Raw genomic sequence first — 22,398 nt, forward strand, 5'->3', positions numbered from 1 at the left:
TGAATCTACTCATCAATTCATTTATTCACTTGGCAATGTAGTTATTGACCCATAGTAAAAGCATGGGATGATAACTAAGAAGTTAAGCCTAGTAGGAAACACCCGGATGAAACAAGATGGCACAAGAGATTCACGTTGGGTTGAATTTGACAGTCAGATCCACAATACATACGGTTGAGGCCAGAAAATGATAGTCATTCATTCTCTTTCTGAATCTGATAGACAATCACTGTCTGTTTGTTCCATCACCGAAATGGCTGTCAACCCAGCCAAGCAGCCTCCAGGTCAAATTTCTATCACCTCCTAGCTGTTCTCTTGCTTCCTGCCTTGACTTCCTTACATTGGATTTCATATCCTAGTCAGAGTAAGTTATTAAAAGTGTAAATCCCCCATGTAATTCCCTGCAGCCTCCAGATTCACATCCAAATTTGCCACTTCTCAAACTGCTCAAGCAAAGTGAATAAGCTCCTAATATCAAGCCCTCCCCATCCCTAAAGCTCTACCCTCTTCCAAAGTGCCACCACCAGCCAGAAGAGCATGGATGCAAACCAGGCTTGATGCAAAGCTCCTGAGAAGGCAAATGCACCATGGAAGAGCCTGCCAGCAGAGATGCTGCTGCATTGAGAGTTTCTGCCGCCTCACCCTCACCTCCTCATTCTCTGCACAGCTGGTAGTAAAAAAAAAAAAAAAAAAAAAAAAAAAGCAATTCTCAAATAAAATTTTCCCTAGCATGGCTGAGTTGGGGGCAATTTTCCACAAATGCCTCTTGTTTGGGCAGCATTCAAAACTTAGAGAGTCCTGCTCTTTAACTCAACTTCTTTGAGCTTTATATATACTTTCCACGAACACTTACATCCAAACATAGAACCTTACAGAACACTTCTTAATAAGTCACTTACATCATCAGGACAGGAATTCATTGTATACTGCTTCTGGAATTCTAAGAAGTCTCCTGGAAGAGGCCAGTGTCAACCCCTTTATGGCTAGCTTGATTTTCTATCATGTCTTACTTGCATAGCCATAAGTCTCACACCAGGTTCTGGGTCTTATTTCTTCTCGTGCAGTACTGGGGATTGAACCCCAGCCACATGATTAGCAAGTGCTCTACCACTGAGCTACATCCCCATCCCTTCTTATTTTAATTTGAATCAGGGTCTCACTAAGTTACCTAGTCAGGTCTTCAACTTGCAATCCTCCTGTCTCAGTCTCCAGAGTAGCTGGGATTATTTATAGCCATGTGCCACCATGCCCTGCTCTAAGTACTATTTTCTTTCTTTCTTTGATACTGAGGATTAAACCCATGGGTGCTTAACCACTGAGCCACATCCCCAGCCCCTTTTTTAAATTTTATTTTGACACAGAGCCTCACTAAATTGCTGAAGCTAACTTTGAACTTGAAATCCTCATGCCTCGGCCTCCTGAGCCTCTTGGATCACAGGCAAGCAGCACCACAACCGGACTGAGTTGTATATTTTAATGAAAACTCTGACCTTGATATTTCTGAAGGGATTTGTAGCACATTCTCATGGAAGATTCTTTGCAAAGATGGACCCTGCATTGCAATGGTTCTTTGTGTCTCCCCCAAATTTGTATATAGCAATCTTAACCCCCCAGGTGATGGTAGTAGGAGGTGGGGCCTATCCTTATAATTTGGAGTAGTGCCCTTGTATGGGCCCCAAAGAGCTCTCTCACCTTCTTTCCATGATGGGAAGATACAAAAAGAAGTGAGCCATCTGCAATCCTGAGAGAGGCCCTTACCCAGAACCTGGCCAGACTGACATACTGATCTTGAACCATCAGCCTCCAGAGCTGTGAGACAGTTTTGTTGTTTATAAGCCACTCAGTCTATGCTACTTTGTTATAGCAGTGTGCACTAACTCAGACAGCATAATAATTCTTCCCATCCCTGTGTGCATCCCCTTTGCAATGTATCATACTTTTATCATGCTTCCTAGCAAAAGCTGAACCTGGTTCCCTATGTTTTGGATATCAGCTGCCTTTGTCATAGTTTGACTAACACAATGTAGTAAGTGAGATCACCTGCCTTCTGGGACTGGGCCCCTGAGGCATTTCTGTTCCCACCATCTTGGAATGCCTACTTGATGCTTAACGGTTATGGAGGCCTCAGCCAGCCTACTGGGGAACGTAATCATCCCACCTGTGCCTACCCAGAGCAATCGGCCAGAAGCCAAAATCAACCAGTGGACAGATGAGTGAGCTCATCTTAGAGCATTCAATTCCAATGGTCACATGAGTGAGCTCAGATGAAAACCACAGAAATGTCCAGAGAAGGCCAGCTTAAATTCCTGAACCATAGAATTATGAACTAATAAAATGGTTGTTATCCTAAGACATTAAGTCTTGGGGCACTTAGTTATATAGCAATAGATAAAAGGTAAAAATAAACAAACAAATAAGGGAGAATACCAGTTATCTGAGCGATGTGTGTATGTGTGCATGCATGTGCACTGTGTCATATTTATTGTAGTTCTTCTCTCAAACTTTGGTCAAATTGAGAAAAAAATATTCAATTTTCCATCTAAGGGTGGTAGAGAGTGAAGGTGAACAGTGTACTTCTAAGACATGAATGTTTCATTGAAAAGGAATCCAGGGCTGGGATTGTGGCTCAGTGGTAGAGCGCTCGCTTAGCACGGGCAGAACCCAGGTTCCATCCTCAGCACCACATAAAAATAAAGGCATTGTGTTGTGTCCATCTACACTAAAATATATATATATTTTTTAAAAGGAATCCAATAGCCGGAATCCTTAGGATAGACTGCAATAGTAAAACTCTTCAGGTAAATTCTTTGTTGGAATAGAGCTCCTTTCCATTACTCCTACACTTTTCTTTCATTGTCAGACATTTCTCTTTGTGCATCACCACAATCTTACCTAACATTCTTCAACATTTCTCTTCCTAACTTGGAGTCAGGTTTTACTTGCTTCCCTTTTCAATTCCCTGAGAGCTTGTTTCTTGTTGTCTGTCCTGTCTTGTCATTCTTATCCCCAGCCTTGCCCAGGTTTATGCAGGGGACTGGGCCGATGAATAATGTGCAAACTCACAGGGCTCCAACGCCTTCCCTCTTTTACCTCCAAACTACATCTCTGATTTCTCCACAGCCTTCTCCATCAGGCCTTTTGTTCCTTTCCCCATAAACTTCATTCTGCTCTCTGCTGCCAGAAGCCCAGCCTCTGCACACTATGATATGGACCCGAGAAGCCACACTGCTAAGCGGCTGAAATTGTTCTTGATAGATTAGAGGTTATTTTTTTTTCTTCTTTGGCTGTGTCTGGGAAGCAGAATTTTTATTTTTCTCTTGGACACCGGTGACAGCTACTCCTGCCATCTCAGAATCCAGGGAGTAAATGAATGCACAAAGGAGGCTTTGGGCCTCCCCAGCTCTGCTTTTTCAAGGCCAATGGAAAATGGATTCACCCACAGCAGCAGCCCAGACACAGTCTCAAGGGGCAGTAAGCAAAACATGGGAGGGAGGGAGAGACCGGGAGAGGGAAAAACAAAAGAGAAAAGATGGGTGGAAGAGGAGAGAGGAAGAAAAGAGGGGTGTGGGGTTGATAAGCGCTAACCTGGGGATATTGGCAAATCTGCTCTTGGCAGCACATCTGTCTCTGCTGCCTGCCAATGAGTTGTTCTTCTTAAAATCCAACAGAGAAAAACAATAGAAGAATCAGAGTTTCCCATGAAGGGAAATCAGCAGCACAATCAAGCAGAGTTTTACAAATCTATTAAATACCTCCTTGTACTGGTTGTTCCTTTTATTTTCCTTTTAACATAATTGATCCATGCAAAAGACTATAAAGAAGATATAAGTTATTATATATTGAATATATTATATTCAATAATATATTATATATATGATATATTGAATAACTGGAAAAACACCGCAACCCACAAACCAGAACGTTATCAATAACTTATCTCTGCTCTGTGTTTCCTTCCATCCTGTTTCCTTAGCTTCTCCCCAGAAATAATCACATCACTGAATTTTGTGGTTTTAGTACCCTTACTTACCCCACACATGCATTTACACCTTCAAACCCACCTGTATGTATGCTTAAATGATCTTATTTAATCATGGTCCTTTGTGACCAGTATAAAGTGATGTCACCCTACAGGTGCTTTAGAGAATCTGATACATTGATTTTAGACTTTTTTTTTTTAGACTTTGCTTCTGATATTTATGTATATTGTCATAGGCGACTATTTTATTTTTTTACCTTTGCATCATAATGTTATGAGAATTTATTTATTTATTTTCCTGCTAATGGAGTCTGAGTTATTTATAAGTTTTTACCATTGTGAATAGTGCTGCTACAAATAACCTCCTATATGTCTCCTCTTGCTCATGTGCATGTGGGTCCCTAAGGAAAACACTTAGAAACAGCGCTGACGTATATGAATATAAACAAAGAATTTAAGAACATATCTTTTAAAAAATTCATATACTCATAAATGTATGTATTGGAGTAAAATTATATGAGAGTAAAGAACCAATAATAGACAACATACCTCAAAAGAAGATAACTATCCTTTATGTCCTTCCCTATAAGTTATAAAGACCCATTATAAAGCCACATAGCAACAGTGTGGTATTGGTAGAGATACAGACCAACTGAATGGAATTAAGGGTCTAGAAACAGAAACCACAACGCACTGCAGAAAGTCCTAGGGAAACGCAAAACCATGCAACAAATAGTATTGAGATAATTGGCCATTCATTAAAGAAAAAAAATAATGGGATGTCTACTTTCAATCATATACAAAAATCAGTCTAGCACATGGACTTACTGAGAAGGGCAAAACTTTAAGAGTTAAGAAGAAAATCTTTCTCTCAGGTAGAGAAGGACTTATTAAACAAAGATTAAAAAATGCTAACCATAAGAGAAAATATTTGCAAGTTTGACCACAAAGTATAAGACACAAACTTGTAGCATATAAAGAACTCTGGCAAATTAATGAAGCAATGGATAAAGCAATTTAATAAAAAAGAAAGTTTGGAAAGATATCATACAAAAGTATAAGCAACTTAATTACTAATCAGAGAAATACAACTAAAGACCATAATATAATTTTATTTTATGCCTATTACATTGCCAAAAAGTTAAGAGGAAATTTTGGTACTACTGCTTCAGAAAACAACTTGGAGTTATTTTGTAAAATCAAATATTTATTCGTAGACCTACAACCCAGTACTTCCACTCTTGAAATATATACTGGATGGCCCCAAGTCTGGGAACACAGATAAATACATAATATATAGCATACTGCTATTACCTTATAATCCATGATTTAAAAAAAAATACTGTGCATAATTCCAGACTTGTTGGCCACCTTGAGAGAAGCCTTTAGTAGTAACTAAATATGGAGATGCATAAAATCTTCCCTGTTCTGACTATGTCTTGGCCTAGGCTCTTGAAAAACATGCAACTTCTCTGCTTTGTTAACTCCCTGGAGAATCTGATGCAATGGTGGAATCTATGCAGAGTCTCTCCCAAGAAAAACCCACAGGGACGTGAAGGTGTTCCTCTGCCTCCCTGAAGTCCTTCTATGAACCCTCTTAAGAGTTTCTGCTGGGGTAAGAACCAATTGTAATTTGTTCTTGGTCAAGGTTAGAGATTAAGGAGCTGAGGTATGACTTAGCCTCCACCTAATATGATAGTACCTTCAGGTTTGAGTTCTGGACTACACTGTGTTCCTTCTTCCAGGTTTAGAAACCAGCTCTAGGTACTGAGCCTCGCCATCCCTTCTCCTAGTTAACAACAGAGCAACAGTAGATCCAGAGGCAGTGCCAAGGTCACTTGGGTCAGAATGTCCCCAGGTAAATAGGCATAGTAGCCAGAGGACACTATGGGTATTGGGCACAGCATCAGTAGTGTGTTATTAAGGAACCCAAACAGAAGATCAACAGTCCTGAAGATGTTGACATGAATGATGTGAACAAGCTCATGTTTATAAATCCAGGTTTTCCTAAGCAGGTTTCCAAGAGTCTAGCAATTTGAAGAAGTAAAATAGACTCAAACCATTCCTACCAAAATGTCAGTAAGAAAAGACATTTCTTCTTTACAATTATGTTCACAGTTAAATATATAGGGTTTTTTTTGTGTATGACTACTAGCCATAATGATAAATGCAAATATCTGAAATTTTTGAAGACTTATTTTTATTAGGCAGGTATAATTATTAACTGCAAAATACTATAGGGAGTATAAATTGTCATGTTAGGAGTGAAGGAGGATGTGGAGGTCCTATGAATGTGTTTTCTGAAGTCCACTGGCTCAGCCATGGGCCACCAACTACCTGCTGTGTAACTTTTGGCAAGTCTCAGCCTTATAGTAGTGCTTGCCCCATGAGGGTATTATGACAATACAATGAGATAACACATGTAGAAAGCTTAGGTCAGTGTCTGGCACAGGGAGGAAATCTAAAGAATGAGTCTTCTTTAAAATTAACACCCCCTTGTTGGATCATTTAGATTCATGGTTCTTTCTCTGTATAGTTTTTATACTGTGGAATTTGTTCTAATTTTCCATTAATGGAGAAACTAAAAGAATAACTGTTCTCATTGCTCTTGAAAAAGAAGCATTTCAGAGATACTAATGACTTTTAGGACAAAATGTATAAGTTGTCATTGTCACTTGCATGGTGTGTAGGTAGATGTAGGGTTAAAGGTAAAGGAACAGCTCCCCAAAGTGGAGGAGCTAAATACAGAAATATTTCAAATACATGGTTTTTTTTTTAAAACAAACAAACAAACAGTGATATAGTTAAGATGATATTCCTTAAGCAATAAAATGTGGGATGATACTAAATAAGGTGGTTGAATTTTTTTAAGAACAGTTCATCCTTAAAAAACAAAACAAAAAAACTATTTTTTAAAATATTATTGCCAAAGGGATATTACTAAACTTTCCCATGTAATGTGAAAGATAGTTTATATATCTAATTTCAGAAATGATATTGAGTTAATAAACCTAATTAAGAACCCATTCAAATGAATCCAAGAATTTTAATTCTTAGCCAGGCCCAGTGGTACATGCCTGTAATCCAAACAGCTTGGGAGGCTGAGTCAGAAGGATCACAAGTTCAAAGCCAATCTCAGCAACTCATGGAGGCCCTAATCAACTTAGCAAGGCCCTGTCTCAAAATGAAAACTAAAAAGGGCTGGGGATGTGGCTCAGTAGTTAACTGTCCCTGGGTTCAATCAATTCAATTTAAAAAAAAAAGAATTTTAACTCCTATAAAGCACCTGAGCCCTACTCTAGAGCCAACCTGTAGTCTGATCAGATGTAGTCCTCACCTTCATGGCCTTCCCATTCTTACGTGGTTCTGACCTGGGACTTCCTGGCCTTCTTTTGGCTGACTGCAACATTCAGAACCCACATCCTCTGAGACCACGAAGCGATGTAAAATCCACCCTCTGACCTGAAACCTTGCACAAGGCTCTCCACACCCATCAGAACCAAGGTGCTTGGCATGCAAAATTAGAATGCCTTCTCCTTCTCCACTAAGTGACTCACCAGGATCACTTCCTCCAAGAAGTCACTCTCCCAGGGTTCAGTCTCAGAGACATCCTGAGCCCTCCCTTCCTCCTGCCCAATTCATGCAAATAAGAGGATATCTGCATAAAAACAGGCTTCTCTTTCCACCCCTAGGAATGTGAAATTCCTGGATAAAAATCTCCCACATCTCTGACAACTCCTGCTGGGCTAAGGAAGAAGCACGTGGCATGTTACTGAATATTGACTAATGAACATAATTTTACTTTTTAATGGGAATATTCAACAAACAGAAGCAAAGCACAGTTATTTTGGCATTAAGAATTTCACTCAGGAGCCAGACTATTTAATTACTAATCCCCACTCTATTACTGCCCACTGTGTTATTCTCTCTGAAACTCAGTTGTCTCATCTGTTAAATGATGGTAATAAGTAATATCTTTTTAATAGGATTATTTTGAGAATGAAATGAGATAATCCCTGTAAATTACTTTTAAAAAGGGTATGGTATATGTTTTAGTTAGCTTTCTCACCACTGTAATGAAAGGACTCAATCAGAACCACTGCAGAGAAGGAAAAGTTTACTTGGGGCTCATGGTTTCAGAGTTCTCAATCCACAGATAGCAGGCTCCATTCCTTGGGGCTCAAGGTGAAGCTGAACATCAGGGCAGAAGAGTGTGGCAGAGGGAAGCAGCTCACATGGTGATCAGGAAGCAGAGAGGGAGACTCCACTCAACCATATACAAAAGTATACCCCATAGCTAAGCCCCCAATGCCCACCTCTTCCAGCCACACCCCACCTGCCTTCAATTACCACTCAATTCATCCCATCAGGGGATTAATTTACAGATTGGGTTAAGGTGCTCATAACTCCATCATTTCTTCTCTGAACCTTCTTGCATTGTCTTACACATGAGCTTTTGGGGGACAATCACATCCAGACCATAACGTAAATATCAAGTATTCAGTAAATGTTTGTGATTATTCTTACCACTATTAATTTATCATAAAATGTATCATAAAAATATATTTATAAAAGTATAAACCTTTTATAAGGTTTGGATCTATCTCATGTAATAGGGTCCCCAAGTTATGATACTATCGGTTTGGTCTGAATTTAAGTATGTGTCTCTTATTTGAAGGTTCTGAAATTATATTCCAAGATTGAACTCATAAAAATAAATTCTCCTTTCTTATCATAACCTACTTATAACAACTGGACTTGCCAATATTCATCCTTCATTTTTCACCCACAGGACAAGTATCAAGGGCCCCCTCACCTCTTAGGGGCCAAATCCAATGGAAACTACAATTCCTATGCCAGGGGACCTTCCTTGTGACCCGTACTGCCCACCCTTGCTCTTCCTCTTCCTCCATTGATCTGCTTCCTGTTCTGAATGCCACACTTCCTGTTTCCTTTGTGAGCACCGGTCCCCTTCCTTCAGAGAGTGATGTCCCTCCCTTCTTCCCTTAATGCCCTCGCCCTGGAAGACCCCATTCTCTCCCAGGATTTCAACAAACTGACAACTTTTTCTGCCACCGTTTGGGCTTCCTTCCAGCCTGGTGGGTGGAAATCACCCCTTAAATGGTCCCCTCTCTGAAAAAGAGAGAGAGAGAAAAAGAGAGGGGGGGGGAGAGGGAGAGAGAGAGAGAGAGACAAATATGTTATAGTAGATGGGGTAGAGAGAGGTGATGGGAGGGGAGGAGGGATAGGAAGGGGTTAGGAAAGGCAGCAGAATACAACAGACACTAGTATGGCAGTATGTATAAACGTGGATGTATAACCAATGTGACCCTGCAATTTGTACACATGGGAAAAATAAGAATTCATACCCCATTTGAATCAAATGTATGATATATGATATGTCAGGATCATTGTAATGTTTTGAGCAACTAATAAAAAAAATTGGTCCCCTCTCTGATATCTTTGCCCAACACTAAAAGTCCTCTTCCACATGACCAGCAAAGTGGCCTTCCTACAGTATCAGCCTGTCCTTGTTGAAGCTCAATCTCCTCAATGATGTCCCTTCTCTTTCTAGATAAGATTCTGAAATGCTTATGCTCTCTCCCTAAACACTTTAATCTCACGACCCACATTTAAAAGGCACCCTATACATTTTTGCTCTTCTTATTTATTATACCCCCGCACAAACAAATACATGGTTCTGAGTTTTCTCAAGACAACACTTTTATTCAAAGCACTCTCCATTTAAAATTGTTGATGAACACTTAAATTCAATTAAGAGTTCTGAATTCTAAGACATGAAAATTACTAGATCCCTTAAATTGACATATTTACAAGTAGGCAGTTATATACAACACACACACACACACACACATACACACACACACAGAGTATGTATTGTTTCTTTTTTCCTTAGAGATATTAAAACACCCATGAAAATCTAGGCTTATGGTGCACACCTGCAATCTCAGCTACTCTGGAGGCTAAGGCAGAAGGATCACAAATTTAAGGCCAGCCTGGGCAACATAGTGAGATCTTGTCTTAAAAAAAAAAAAAAAAGGGATGAGGATGTAGCTTGGTGGTAGAGCACTTGCCTAGCATACATGAGTACATGAGGTCCTGGGTTGAATCCCCAGTACTGCAAAAATAAGTTAATGGTTAGATAGATAAATGAATGAATGGATAAAATCTCCCAAGGAAAAAAAAAAACAATTATCTATTTCATAATAGTGAAAGTATATAATAAAAATAAGTGCATGTAAATATATTTAAAATCAGTTGTACAAAGGAAACAAGGTAATCATGAAAAATGATTATTCCATAATTTACTATTTTCTAATAGTTTAAAATTTGCATCTGTTATGAATTTCAAATCCCTGTTTGATAAAACTGCTAAAAATCAATTTGTGCTATAAAGCACCTGACATTTGTTGAGAGGCCACATATCTCATAAACCTCTGTCAGTATATAGGTTCAATGTACGGGGATGAAACTTCTAGGGGCAAGACCTGCTGTGTGAGGAACTGGAGTTCTGAGTCTTGTCTTGGTCATAGCCCTGTCTCTCAGAGATCTAAGAATGACCTAATTAATTAGCCTTTCAAGATGAATCAGCTTCGGAGTGAGGGGCTTTGATTACATAAGCCTTTAAGGTCCTTGCCAGTTTTGAAATTTGAATAGGAAGCTATGACATACTCACAGATCAGAAAAGCCCCTCCAGAACACGCTTTGTGAAGGATCAGGTACATGGTGTCTCTCAACACATAGTTTAAAGACCACTTAGGTGTCTGGACTTGATAAATCTTCCCCTCTACATTCTTGCAAGCCTCCATCTTCAGGTGCTAACATCTTTAGCATCTTCTCTGCCTTGACAATGTTGAATATTTTCATATAGTATAAATTGAGTTACTCTAGTCTGAACCTAAAAATTCAGCAAAGCCTTCAACAAAAAAGCATCCCTTTGCTTTCAGGTTTGCAGGAAGACACTTCCTGACACCTCCCCAGCTTTCCACTGGCAGGCACTAAACACTGCATGAGAGAAGGCTAGAGGCATGAATGGGGTGTGCTCCGCATCAGTTTCTTGTGTTATAGCTTTAGCAGTGGCTGCATTAAAAGCCCTGGGTAGAGTTGGCTGTAACAGACAATTTAAGACATCTACATCATCATGGTCATAGAAAGCACTTGGACATTTTTTTCTATAGTGGCGCTTTAATGTATTCTATAGGATTATAAATGAATTGGATAGGCTTCATCATTTTGGACCACGTTTTGCTTTATGATGCGCTGCGAGTCAGAGTCTCTACAGTTTGACTTAGAGCTCAGTGGCACAACCAATAAAATACATGGAGAAAAAAAGTCCTCATTCTACAGTGTATCGACCCAAAAGCCATCCCAATATTATATAATTCTGCTGGTATTTGGACTTATCGGCTTCATGCGGCTCTCTTGTAAACTTTCCTTTAAAAAGAACCCCCTTGACATATAGTGACTATTGTACTCCTGTCAAATACAAGTAGGGTCCTGCAAAGATGATGGGAAAAAAATGAGTCTATCTGCAGGGTGAGCCTGTCTACATTGTTGAGCTGAAAAATAACACAATATGTTCCATATAACTCAAGCCAAAGGATTCTCATTCCCTAAATCAGAAGTCCAAAAATCACAGAGAAAATCCAGCAATCCAACTGCAGTCTGCTTTGATTTGATGCTGCATGTTTGTTGGAAGACATGTAAACTTTGGAACCGAATTGGAAAAATGGACAAAGATGTTATTTACTGGGGCTAGGGCTGGGGCTGTCACTCACTGGTGTGGCATTTGCCTAGCATGCATTGGGTGCTGGGTTCCATCCCCAGCACAGCAACAAAACCAAACAAACTACAAAACCAAACCAAACAAACCCAGATGTGATGCACTGAAAAAAGAGACAACTGGCCCAACCAGTCTGAATCCAGGAAGTGTGAGATCCCTCCCACAGGTCCCTGACCCCCAGCCACCTGGATCTCCAACTCCTCCTTCACTTACCCTATGACGATACAGGAGATGGCTGTTCCCAAGAAGGCATATGTTAAAATAGATCCCAAGTTTTGAAAAAAATGTCTCTGGGGAGAAAAAAAACCAAAACAACAAAAATAAAACCTTCATGAAGTACATCTGCATTTACAGTGGAACAGGAAATAAAAACAAATGTATGCTTTTCCCAGCCCTGACCTTCCTTATGGTTTAGATAAATTTTGTTTTTGGAGCTTCATTCCTGGCCTTACTGTGCCCATGGAGACTTAAGTGATTTCATTGCAAGGGACAAAGGAAAAAGGAAAGAAACAGAGAAAAAAGCCATCTGGAAGACAACAGGGTAGGGATGAGGGGAGCTCACTGGACTGAGAAGGAGGGAAGGGACTAAGGGAATGACCATGCAGGACTCTGGGACATTTCATGGAGGACACTTCAAGTTTTATTGTGCATGCAACTCCTTATTTAAAAAACTATCTTAAAGAGATTTAAGTTGCCCTTGGACTTTCGTGAGCTCTGGCTTCTTTAACTTGTATGTTTTCTGAATGAGAGGAAACTCATTTTTTAAAAACCTCAACAATTTAAAGAATCAAACATGAAAGGATGCCTGGTATTGGGGCTACCCATGAGGCTGGATGACCTCAATCCATTCAGCCTGCTAGATCTTCTCGAAGGCTTGCTTAGGAAAACTCCCTTTCAGGGCTTTAGTGGGATCTGAGTAGCCGGCACTGACAGCAAGAGGGAGCCTGGAGCACACACATAGCCATCAGATCTGTAATGGAGAAGCTGCCGGCCACCAGAGAAGAGAGGCCAAAGGGAGGACAGTCCCAGGAATTTCCCGGGTCCCGACTAGGTAGCTGAGAAGCAGCACATTACTTCTGCATCTCAAGGCCAGGGCCTCACCCTGTGGCACAGAGTATGTGAATGACTAACCCATGAAATGTGCAGTCAGGCTGAGCCTCAGTGGTGTTAAGTAAAGAGAAACTGCAAAACCAGGCTTTCTCTCTGTGAATGTCAATAGCATTTCCCACGTTTATACCCTGATGGAAAAACCCAATAATACTGCATGAGAACTTTCATTACAATCACCTAGAATAACACTGCCCAACAGAAACATAATGCAAGCCATGTGTCATTTAAATATTTCCAGCCACGTTAAAATAAATTTAAAAATACTTTTTAAATGAAGTTTGATAACATTTCATATCACTCAATATATATATAATGCTAACATTTCTACATGAAATCAATATAAAATATTATTGAGATAGTTTACATTCTTTTCCTAAATACCAAGTCTTTGAAATCTGCTGGACATTTTACACTTAAAGAGCATCTCAATTCTGACTAGCCACATTTCAAGGGATCAATAGGTGCACATGACTAAGGCCTGGGTATTGGACATAGTAGGTTCAGAACAACTCTGAGTATGTCAGGTTTGAATCTTTATTATGCAATCTAAGATGGTGATATTCTTGCCAAATAAGTAGATCCATAAAATAATTGTTTTTTGTTTGTTTTAGTACAAGCAAAATTCTCTATTTAAGGCTTAAAAAAAAAGAAAAGAAAAAGGAAAGATCATTATATATTTACCTTCTTTAGACTATATCCTGCATGAAATATAATTGGTGGCAGTAAAACGTTGAAGAAAATTTCTGGGTCAAACGTCATCTGCCAGAAAAGTAAAAAAGTACAATCAGAAAAAATGTTACTTCAGGCCATTAAAAACATTAAAAAAAAAAAAAAAACCAAACAGCAATGGTTGCTTTTGCTAAGTTTGTATGAGGCATATTAACACACTATTAAATTAGAAGATATGAAAATATGAGAAAATATAAATTTAGAAATCATAAATGCAGTGTGAATCTATAATTTCCATCCTATTACTAACAATAACCATAACAAAACTCAATGAAATCTGTCTAGGGAAGAACATTTTTCTTTTATTTTTATTAGTTATTCATTTCTCATATTTTAAATATTTTCTATTATATACTATTTTTTTCCTGATCAAAGGAATTAACAGTACTCCATTGTTTTGGCTTCTGACTGGGATTTATTTAGTATTCTCCAAACCAAAAATTTTACATATTTGGTTTTTCATGTTCCCTGTTTTATCCTATCTCAAAGTTTAAAATTCTTTCCAGACTGTGGAAAAACACATTGGAAAAATGAAAATGGATTTTTCCAGTATTTCTTTATTGGTTTTTACTTAAATGTTAAAATAAACTTGGCCAAAACACAAGTATGAAATACAATGCAGTGAGAGGTAGGAATTCTTGAATCCAACATCTGCCACATACTTGGTCATTTGAAAATAAGAATTCTCTTAATCTCTAAAGCCACCTAGACTCTCCTCATCTTTTCCCACTCCTCTCCACCCCTTGTCCTTTCCCCAGCCTCCCTCCCTCCATCTCCCCCTCTCTCTCTCATACATGCCATTCATTATGTCGCCTTCTCACCATTAGAGTACTCATAAAAGTCTTTTGCTGTATGGGTTTCACAACTCAAATTTGTAATTTCCTTCCCCTTGTGCGAATTCTATCTACTCCTCTCTGAAACTGGATCTCAAAATTATATGGTCCCCGGTGAAGTCGGCCTGATCCAATGGTCCAAACAGACCATTCTCTCCTCTGTGCTGTTTCAGCACGTTGGACCCTTCTGGTAGCATCTGTGTCTTCTAACATACTTCTCATGACAAGTGGCTTGTGTCTAGCCATTTCCCCCATTAATCTGGGAGCTTATCCAGGGTCACAATGATGCCTTAGTCAATTCTTTGTAGCCTCAATACCTCCCACTGTTTGGCTCATTGCTCAGTAAATAATTCGCTCAAATGGAAAGGAAAAATAAGCACTTATTTTGGAGTCAAATCTATTAAAATGGGATGCATTATACTCACCTTCATTACAGGTAAAGATTATTTAACAAACAAACAAAAAAAAAAATAAGAACAGCCTCTGTTGGTTCCGATTTTCCCTTTTGGTTTAGCTGGGAATGTCAAAGGCTCTTCTCTGCCTCCCCTGGACCTTCAGCTCTGCTCATCCGATTAACATATGGGAAGGGAAAGGTGGAGGAAGAAGAAGCCACCTAACTTAGCCTAGTTCCCTTTCACAAACCTAGTTAGTCACCGTTGATGCCACACCTCCTGTACCACTGAGCATCCAAAGGGGTCATCTGGACCCCCGTCCTAGACCCTGAGGCCTCTGCTTCTTTCTCAGCTCTCTCCCTGGCCCGTGTGACCTCACACTCACAGTAATCTCTTGCCCCACTCGATCCCCAATGTCAGTTTATCATGATTCAAACCCATGGGAAGTGGGATGTGATGGGCTCGGCTCATCTTTTCACACCAGGCCCGGGAAGGACCGTAAGCACTGGCCTAGATTGACTGCCTTTAAGTAGGTGACAATTTCTGGATCCTTCATCCAAGGATCGCAGGGGCCACACCAGCCCTCCCTTTAGGAGGAATGGAGGCTGTGACAGGTGCACGCATCTCTAGGAGGGAAAATAATGGGAAGACTTCCTTCCCAGCCTTGCTGTTGATCAGGTGAACGGCCTTGGGCTTTCTTGTCTAGATAACTGTCTCACCCATGTTTTCTAGTTTTTCCTACCAAGAGGCAAATTTCTTCAGCAAGGAACATGCCCTTATTTTGATTTGTTTTCCACATAATAACTAGTTCACCACCTGATAGGACAGATACATGTTCAACTTAGGGATGAGTTGGAGACAACAGGGAAGCCCTCAGCTTTCTCAGACCTTCTCTTGGCTTATCCCAAACCAAGGTGGGGTACTACCTGTGACAGAACACCTGAGAAGAAAAAGAGATTGGCCAGGAGAAAGGAAGAGATGTTTTCTTAGCAGGCCCAAGTTCCTACTCTCTCCCAGGCATGTAAGTGTGATGTTGCATTAAGTCCCTACAGGAACAAAGACAGGGGGAATTCATGCATTTCATTCACTCTTCATCAAGTCACTCATTCCAGGGTGTATGCTAGGTACCAGAGATAAAATGGTGAACAGGCCCATTTTACAGAGGGGAAAACCAAGGCTTAGAGAGCTTTGGGCTGGTCAAGGTCAGGCGGCTACTAAATGAAGAAGCTGAGCTTCTAGACCCAGGTTTTGTCTCCCAGGCCTGCCTGTTTCCTACACTCTGACCTTCTGCATGCCCAACATAAGGAGGCTCTGCCTTTTATATTCTGCTACCACAAGTTACATAAGATTCACTCTGTCCACACCTTTGATGTCCTTCAGGAGATTTTATCATTAGAATCTTAAGCAAAGTAGGTCACACACTCCCTGTGTAACTACAGACAGCCGACCCCAGTGCCATTTTCTAAAAATGAGTGAATCCTATCAAATGGGAAAATCCATTGGTCATAAAGAACCTCTTCATGTCAGACCCTGTACTAGACACTGGAGGCAGAGTGGGGACCCAGTGCCTATCACTGGGAGCCTCCTTGCCAGTTGTGAAGGCGGACTTAACTAAACTACCTGCTCCCCATGATCAAAGGGCTGTGTCAGAGAGGGCAAGGAGGGATTAGGCAGGACAACCAGGAAGGGCTTTGTGAGGAAGTGACATTTAAGATAAAATGCAAAATTTGAAAAGTCCTCCAAAAGGAGTTGAGTGAAGAACACCCCAAGCAGAGAGAATAACACCCGCAAAGATCTAAGGTGGAAAATAGCAGTAAGGATTTGTGAATGAAGGCCAGAGTGGAAGGAGCAGGGGGAGGTGAGCCCAAAGAAGAAGGCGAGAAAGAGCAGAGCTGGGGGTAATTTCAAATGGAAAAGGTCCCTGTGGGAGGTTGGAGCAGGGATGAGAGGATGAGATTCAAGCTTTGAGAGAAGCCCTGGGGTGAGGGCTGCATAATCAATAGGAGAGAGGACAGAGGCCTGGAGCTGGGGAGAAAAGGGCAGTTTCCAGGGACACTGGAAGACCCAAAGGGTAGTTGGCAGATTAGGTGCCAGGGATAGCAGAAAGGAAGAAACCAAGTCTATGAAACCCTGAAGTCAGTGCCTGTTAAATAGTAGCAGCTCTTTATGGTTGGTTTTCTCTCACTAGCACACATTGCATACTACTAGAAGAATTTTACACTTCCATTATGCAGGCACAATGACACTCTAGTCATCTCTTTTGTTACATTGGCTCATTCAAAACACTGAGTAAAAAAAAAAATCCTTTTGAATACAACAATCAACACAGAAGATAAAAACAATGCTTTGTCCATCGCACATAGAAATCAAACATTATATTATTTTACTTTTGGAAAAACCAGCCTACTGCTAGCAGGTATTGTGTTTTATGATTTATTCTGGGCTCTTAATAAATTTTCCCTTTGGTGCAGAAATTTTATAATGGATTTTGGAGAGAAGCATTAATGTTTTGATTTCACTTTTTACCTTCAGATGTTCTGGCTTTTATTGTAAGAAAAACGAATGATCTACAGTGGTCTCATGCATACTCACCGTCAAGTTTCCTGGGTTCAAGTCCCAAACTCAGGGACTTGGATGAGAATTTAAACTCTCTGTGTCTCACTTTCCTGATCTTTTCAGTGAACATGATAATGTCGTATCTAATACGAAGCTGGCTACGAGAATAAAATGAATTAATCTTTGTAAAGTCCTTGGGGCATTGCCTGCCATCTAGTAAGCACTTTGTGTTTATCACTAAAGAAAATTAAATATATAAAGAAATATTTTCAAGTTATACTTTTTAATATATTTTATATGTTATTTTATATATTATATATATTATATTATATATATATTTAATATTTTATATATATATTTATTTTTTATATTTTCAAGTTATACTTGCTCTCTTATCAGGAAGTCCTGAAGGTTTCCCAATTGTGTAAAACATGCATGAAGATTTTAATTTGCTTCTCTCTTTACTCTCTTTTCTAGGATGATCAGAGACACCACTGTTGATCTATTTTTATGAGGCTTCTTGCAAGTATAGCAATTGCGTGTTTGAAGGTTTTAGCATGGAGATGTATTGCTGAGTGCTGGGGGAATGAAGCAACTCGACTGTGATCATCTGCAAGAGCAAGCCATGGTGGCACAGACTCCTAACAGAAAATCCTTGCCTCAGCAGCTTTTCTGCAAAAATCAGGTTAATCACTCAACCAGAACATTCCAATAATCAGGGTGCCCCACTCCCTGCATGCAGGTTAACTAACGTGCTATTGAATTATATTTTCTGGAGCAACCAGATGAAACTGGCAGGCTGAGAATGGCATGCAGCATACAAGGATTTATTTGTATATACAAAACAGATTTGTGTTCCTTTCAGACTTGCTGTAAGCTTAGGAGCTGCTAAATCAAAATTCTGGGAGTAACTCCAAACCCAGGCAATTTCTCAGAAATGGCTGGATCTGCCACTGTCCCAGCCTCCAGATGGGAATTCCACATGTCATTTTCCTCATATTCTGTGTTCAAATCAATGCCTTGGGTTTTTTTAAAAGACTAAACAATTCAATTATTTATTATAAAACAAAGGAGAAAAGCATCTAAAGGGAAGGGTAGAGGAAAAAGAAGAGCAGAAAGCTAAAAAATGTTCCCCAAACGGGATTTCCACTAGTCTTAGGAACAAAAGACACAAATCTTGTCCTTAGGGACAAGGATTGGCCAACAGACCTTGTTTGTGATGATGGGTGTGTTCTAAGACTGTGCAATAATAGTAGCCACCAGTCACATGACCTACTGAACACTTGAACTGTAGCTAGGACAACTGAATGACTGAATTTTTACTTTAACACTGGTGGCTAGTGGCAATCGAATAGTACATTTTTAGACAGTTACCAGAATTTAAAATTCATATTATTTTGTTTTTAAATGTTCTATTATGCAATCCAAAGTGTGGTTCATTTGGAACAACAGACCTAAGACTCTGAGATGGAAGTATTATGCATGTTTCATGAAAGCTGTGAAAGATTTTAAACATCAGAACTCAATTCTTAAAGATACTATGGGGGGAGAGAAATATCAGTGTGTTCACAATGATGCAGTGTATTTTAAATATCATCTCCCACGTGCACCAGTATTTGACTAAAAATGGCCCAGACATATGTTCACACAGATAAACAACTAGAAAATTTCCAAGAGTAGAAAGAATGTACCAAGTTTAATTTCCAAGTTCATCAGAAGGTTAGAGATACAAAATTCTGTTTGGACCTGAGTAGTAAGGCATGCACTGACTCAATATGACTTATCTGGGAAGAAATATCTATATTCTACTGAACTACTAAATAAATAAACTCTAAAATAAATATCCTAGTGAGGGACTGTGATTTATGTGCCCTGGTCTTTCCAAAGAGGTCTTTTAAAAACATTATTTCATCAACTCTGACAACATTCCTGAGTAGTAGCTAGCAAATGCAATGATGTTTATTTTCCAGATACAGGAGAAGAAATTAATAGTGGGCCCATGTCAATCAACAGGACAGGGATATCACTGAGAATAGGATGTAGATACACAGTCAAACTACATGTGTGCTTTCCAAGGGATCACTGTACCAATGTAACTACTTGAAGCCAGATTTAGAATTAAGAACTAGGCTTTTGTTATTTTGGTTTTTGCTGATTCCTTTGGACAAATAAAAAGATTAGCACAATAAAGAGACTGATCATCTTCAATGATTTATTCATTACAAATTTTGCAAGCTATAAGGAATATGAAGATATGCTATGTAATAGAGACTGATTCCATGAAGGTTGTGGCCAAAGAAAAGAAGACCCTGTATTACAGAAGAAGCTCTGAGCATGGAATTAAGCTATAATTCAGGGTTCTCCCAGCCAGATAGCAGTCTGGGATTGCTGGCCTTGCAAAAAGGCTGAAGTGGGGGCAGCATATGAGCCCGGTTGTGAAGGACAAGTGGGAGTCTATTCAGGAGCACCCACATGCAGAGCACACCTTTTGTCTGACTTAGGCCAGTGGGTTTGCTTTCCCTAAGCCATAGAGGAAGCTGGCAGATTTCTGAAGTTTCAGTTATAGTTGATAGCAAATAATTTAAACAATTTTAAATATTAAAATAAATGCAGATGTATTAAAAAATGAAATTCAAGATCTGTATGCATTTTTAATACAAATAGGAGACTTCAAAGAAAACTTGGCTCACTCTGGGCAGCAGCTTTAGGACACACCTAGAGACTGCTCAAGGGTAAACATTCTCTTTCCTCTTTCTTAAGTTATGCTTTGGCTTGAGAAACACCAGAGTGAGAGACAGAATGGACCAGAATACTTAATAATATAGTGCATACTGATTTGATGACTTTGGTCTATTGACTTGACTTCTGTGAGCCTCAGTTTCCCCATTTGCATTATGAGCATAAAAATGCCTACAACCTAAAGGGGCTTTTGAGGATTAACTATAATAGTGAATTTAAAGGATTTTGATTAGCATGGACCTGAATCTACATTAAATAGAATGACAAATCAATGGTTTGGGTATAGAAGGCAAAAGTTGTGCTTGGGGAACAGAAATAGACCAGGTAGGGTCACAAGGGATGAGGGGGAGGTTAGGCCTAGTGCATAGCTACAGACCATACACCTCTCTCAAATCCACTGGGGATGGATTTAAACTATGTTCATTAAAGATGAAGAAAAATCAAGACATTAAAACAGGATTGAACAATACAATGACTGTATAAATTTACATGATCTCTAAAAAGGATAATTTAATAATTGTTATCAAAATATTAACTGTCTAAAAAATGGTGTATTAAGAATTGTAATGCAAAAAAAAGAGTTCATATATAATGGCATAATTTGGTGTGAACATACTTTATATACTGTTATGAAAAATTGTGCTGTGAATGGATAATTATGAATGTAACACATTCCACTATTGTCATGTATGTAAGATATAAAAAAAAATTAACTGTCTATATACTATTTCATTTAGCAACAACTTATATGGGAAATTTTTCTTGCAAATATACCTGAACCTGTGTGGAATGATACAAGAATATTCACAGCAGATGAGAGAATGGAAAATAGAAAAGAAAAAAAAAAAAAAAGCCCTTGAGGATGATGGGAAATAGACTAGTTAAATATGTTGGGACATCATCCACGACACAGAATTCTATGCAACTGTTGGAAAAACTGAGGATTCCATGAACTGACATGGTAGCTCTCCAAAACTTATTGCCAAGTCAAAAGAGCAAGAAACAGAACAGCACATCTGGCATGTGTGGCTGAAACTGCTGGGGGCTCACACACCCATTTCCTTTCTATCCTGGCCAGACATGTAGACTTCATTTCCTTCTTGTCAGGTGGGGCCACGTGACTGGGTTCCAGCCAATCAAATGTGGACAGAAGTAACAGACATCCCTTCCAAGCCTTTCCCTAAAAACTCCCTATTTCACTGATGCTTTCTGCCTTCCTTCCTGTCAGTTCTTGTAGAGCATCTAGCCAAGGTCCCCTCATCCCTTAGACCAAGGCTCATTCTAGTATTTTTCTTTTGATCTCCATCTTTCTGACTCCTGAATCTATTTCTCTACTTGTTACTAAATCAGGTAAGCACAAGAGAAGATACTGAGTGAACCTTTCATGATGTAAACATAAGAATCACCAGTAGAGAAGAAATGACTTGCTGAGTAGAGATGGGATCCCTGATGAGTGTCACAGAAAGGAGAAGAGGGCCAAGCACAGCATTGGGGAGGAAGAGAGGGGTACTGACAGAGAAGGAGATGATGAAGGAACAGTCAGAGTGAGGAGAAGGGAGCTCAGTGCCATTGAAAGCCAGGGGGGTGGGGAAGTGGAGGAAGGAGCTGCTGCTCCCTGGTGCAGGGGACCAGGTTTAGCAGGTACAAACCCAGGGTTCCCAGTGAAACTGGAACTTCAGAGAGGCAACAAGCACTTTTTAAATCTCTGCATTTGGTACATACATTTTCTCATATTTATTATGTATCTGAAACTCGATGAATACACAAAGGGGCAAGCAGAAAAAAAAAAAGACTTCTGTACCTGGCTGATGGAGGGATTGGCTGGAGAGGAGCTGACACACCTACCCTAACCTTCTATCAGCTACAGGAAGAAGCAGCTCAAGGATGGAGGAGAAATCCTGTGGATTTCATAATCTGGAGGTGTGCAAATGCTTCTTTGGGTTAACTTCAGCCAAGAAGTGGGTCCTGGGGTTAAGGCAGAATCAAGTGGAGAGGAAGCATTTGTGTGGACTCCAGGTCCCTCACTGGAGAGGGCAGGAGGTGGCCCTTTTAGGAATCGGATAAATGGCTCTTGGATGAAAAACAGCAATAAAGGGGAATAAAGGGACAAGAGTCAGAAGAGGGAAGTTAGGAGGCAGGAGAGGTAACCAGGACCCAGTGACAACAACAAAAATAAGAGGTGTTAAATAAACTTAGGAGTGCTTGGGGAACAGAAATAGACGAGGTAGGGAAGTGATAAGAGCAGAAAAAAGAAGG

General features: G+C 39.7%; 1 protein-coding gene across 1 annotated transcript in view; it reads right to left on the bottom strand.

Annotated features, from left to right (window-relative positions):
- The window catches only part of SLC9A9 (solute carrier family 9 member A9), a 561,779-nt gene that overhangs the window by 500,693 nt on the left and 38,688 nt on the right, over positions 1-22,398 (bottom strand). The window contains exons 3-4 of the mRNA XM_081301714.1: positions 13,575-13,652; positions 11,997-12,073 (exon numbers count right to left, since the gene is read on the bottom strand). Coding sequence (XP_081157840.1) covers positions 11,997-12,073; positions 13,575-13,652 — 155 coding nt within the window. The remainder of the gene's footprint in view (positions 1-11,996; positions 12,074-13,574; positions 13,653-22,398) is intronic.

The sequence above is a fragment of the Spermophilus citellus genome (genome assembly GCF_964194105.1).
Source record: "Spermophilus citellus genome assembly, chromosome: 7".
NCBI lineage: Eukaryota > Metazoa > Chordata > Mammalia > Rodentia > Sciuridae > Spermophilus > Spermophilus citellus.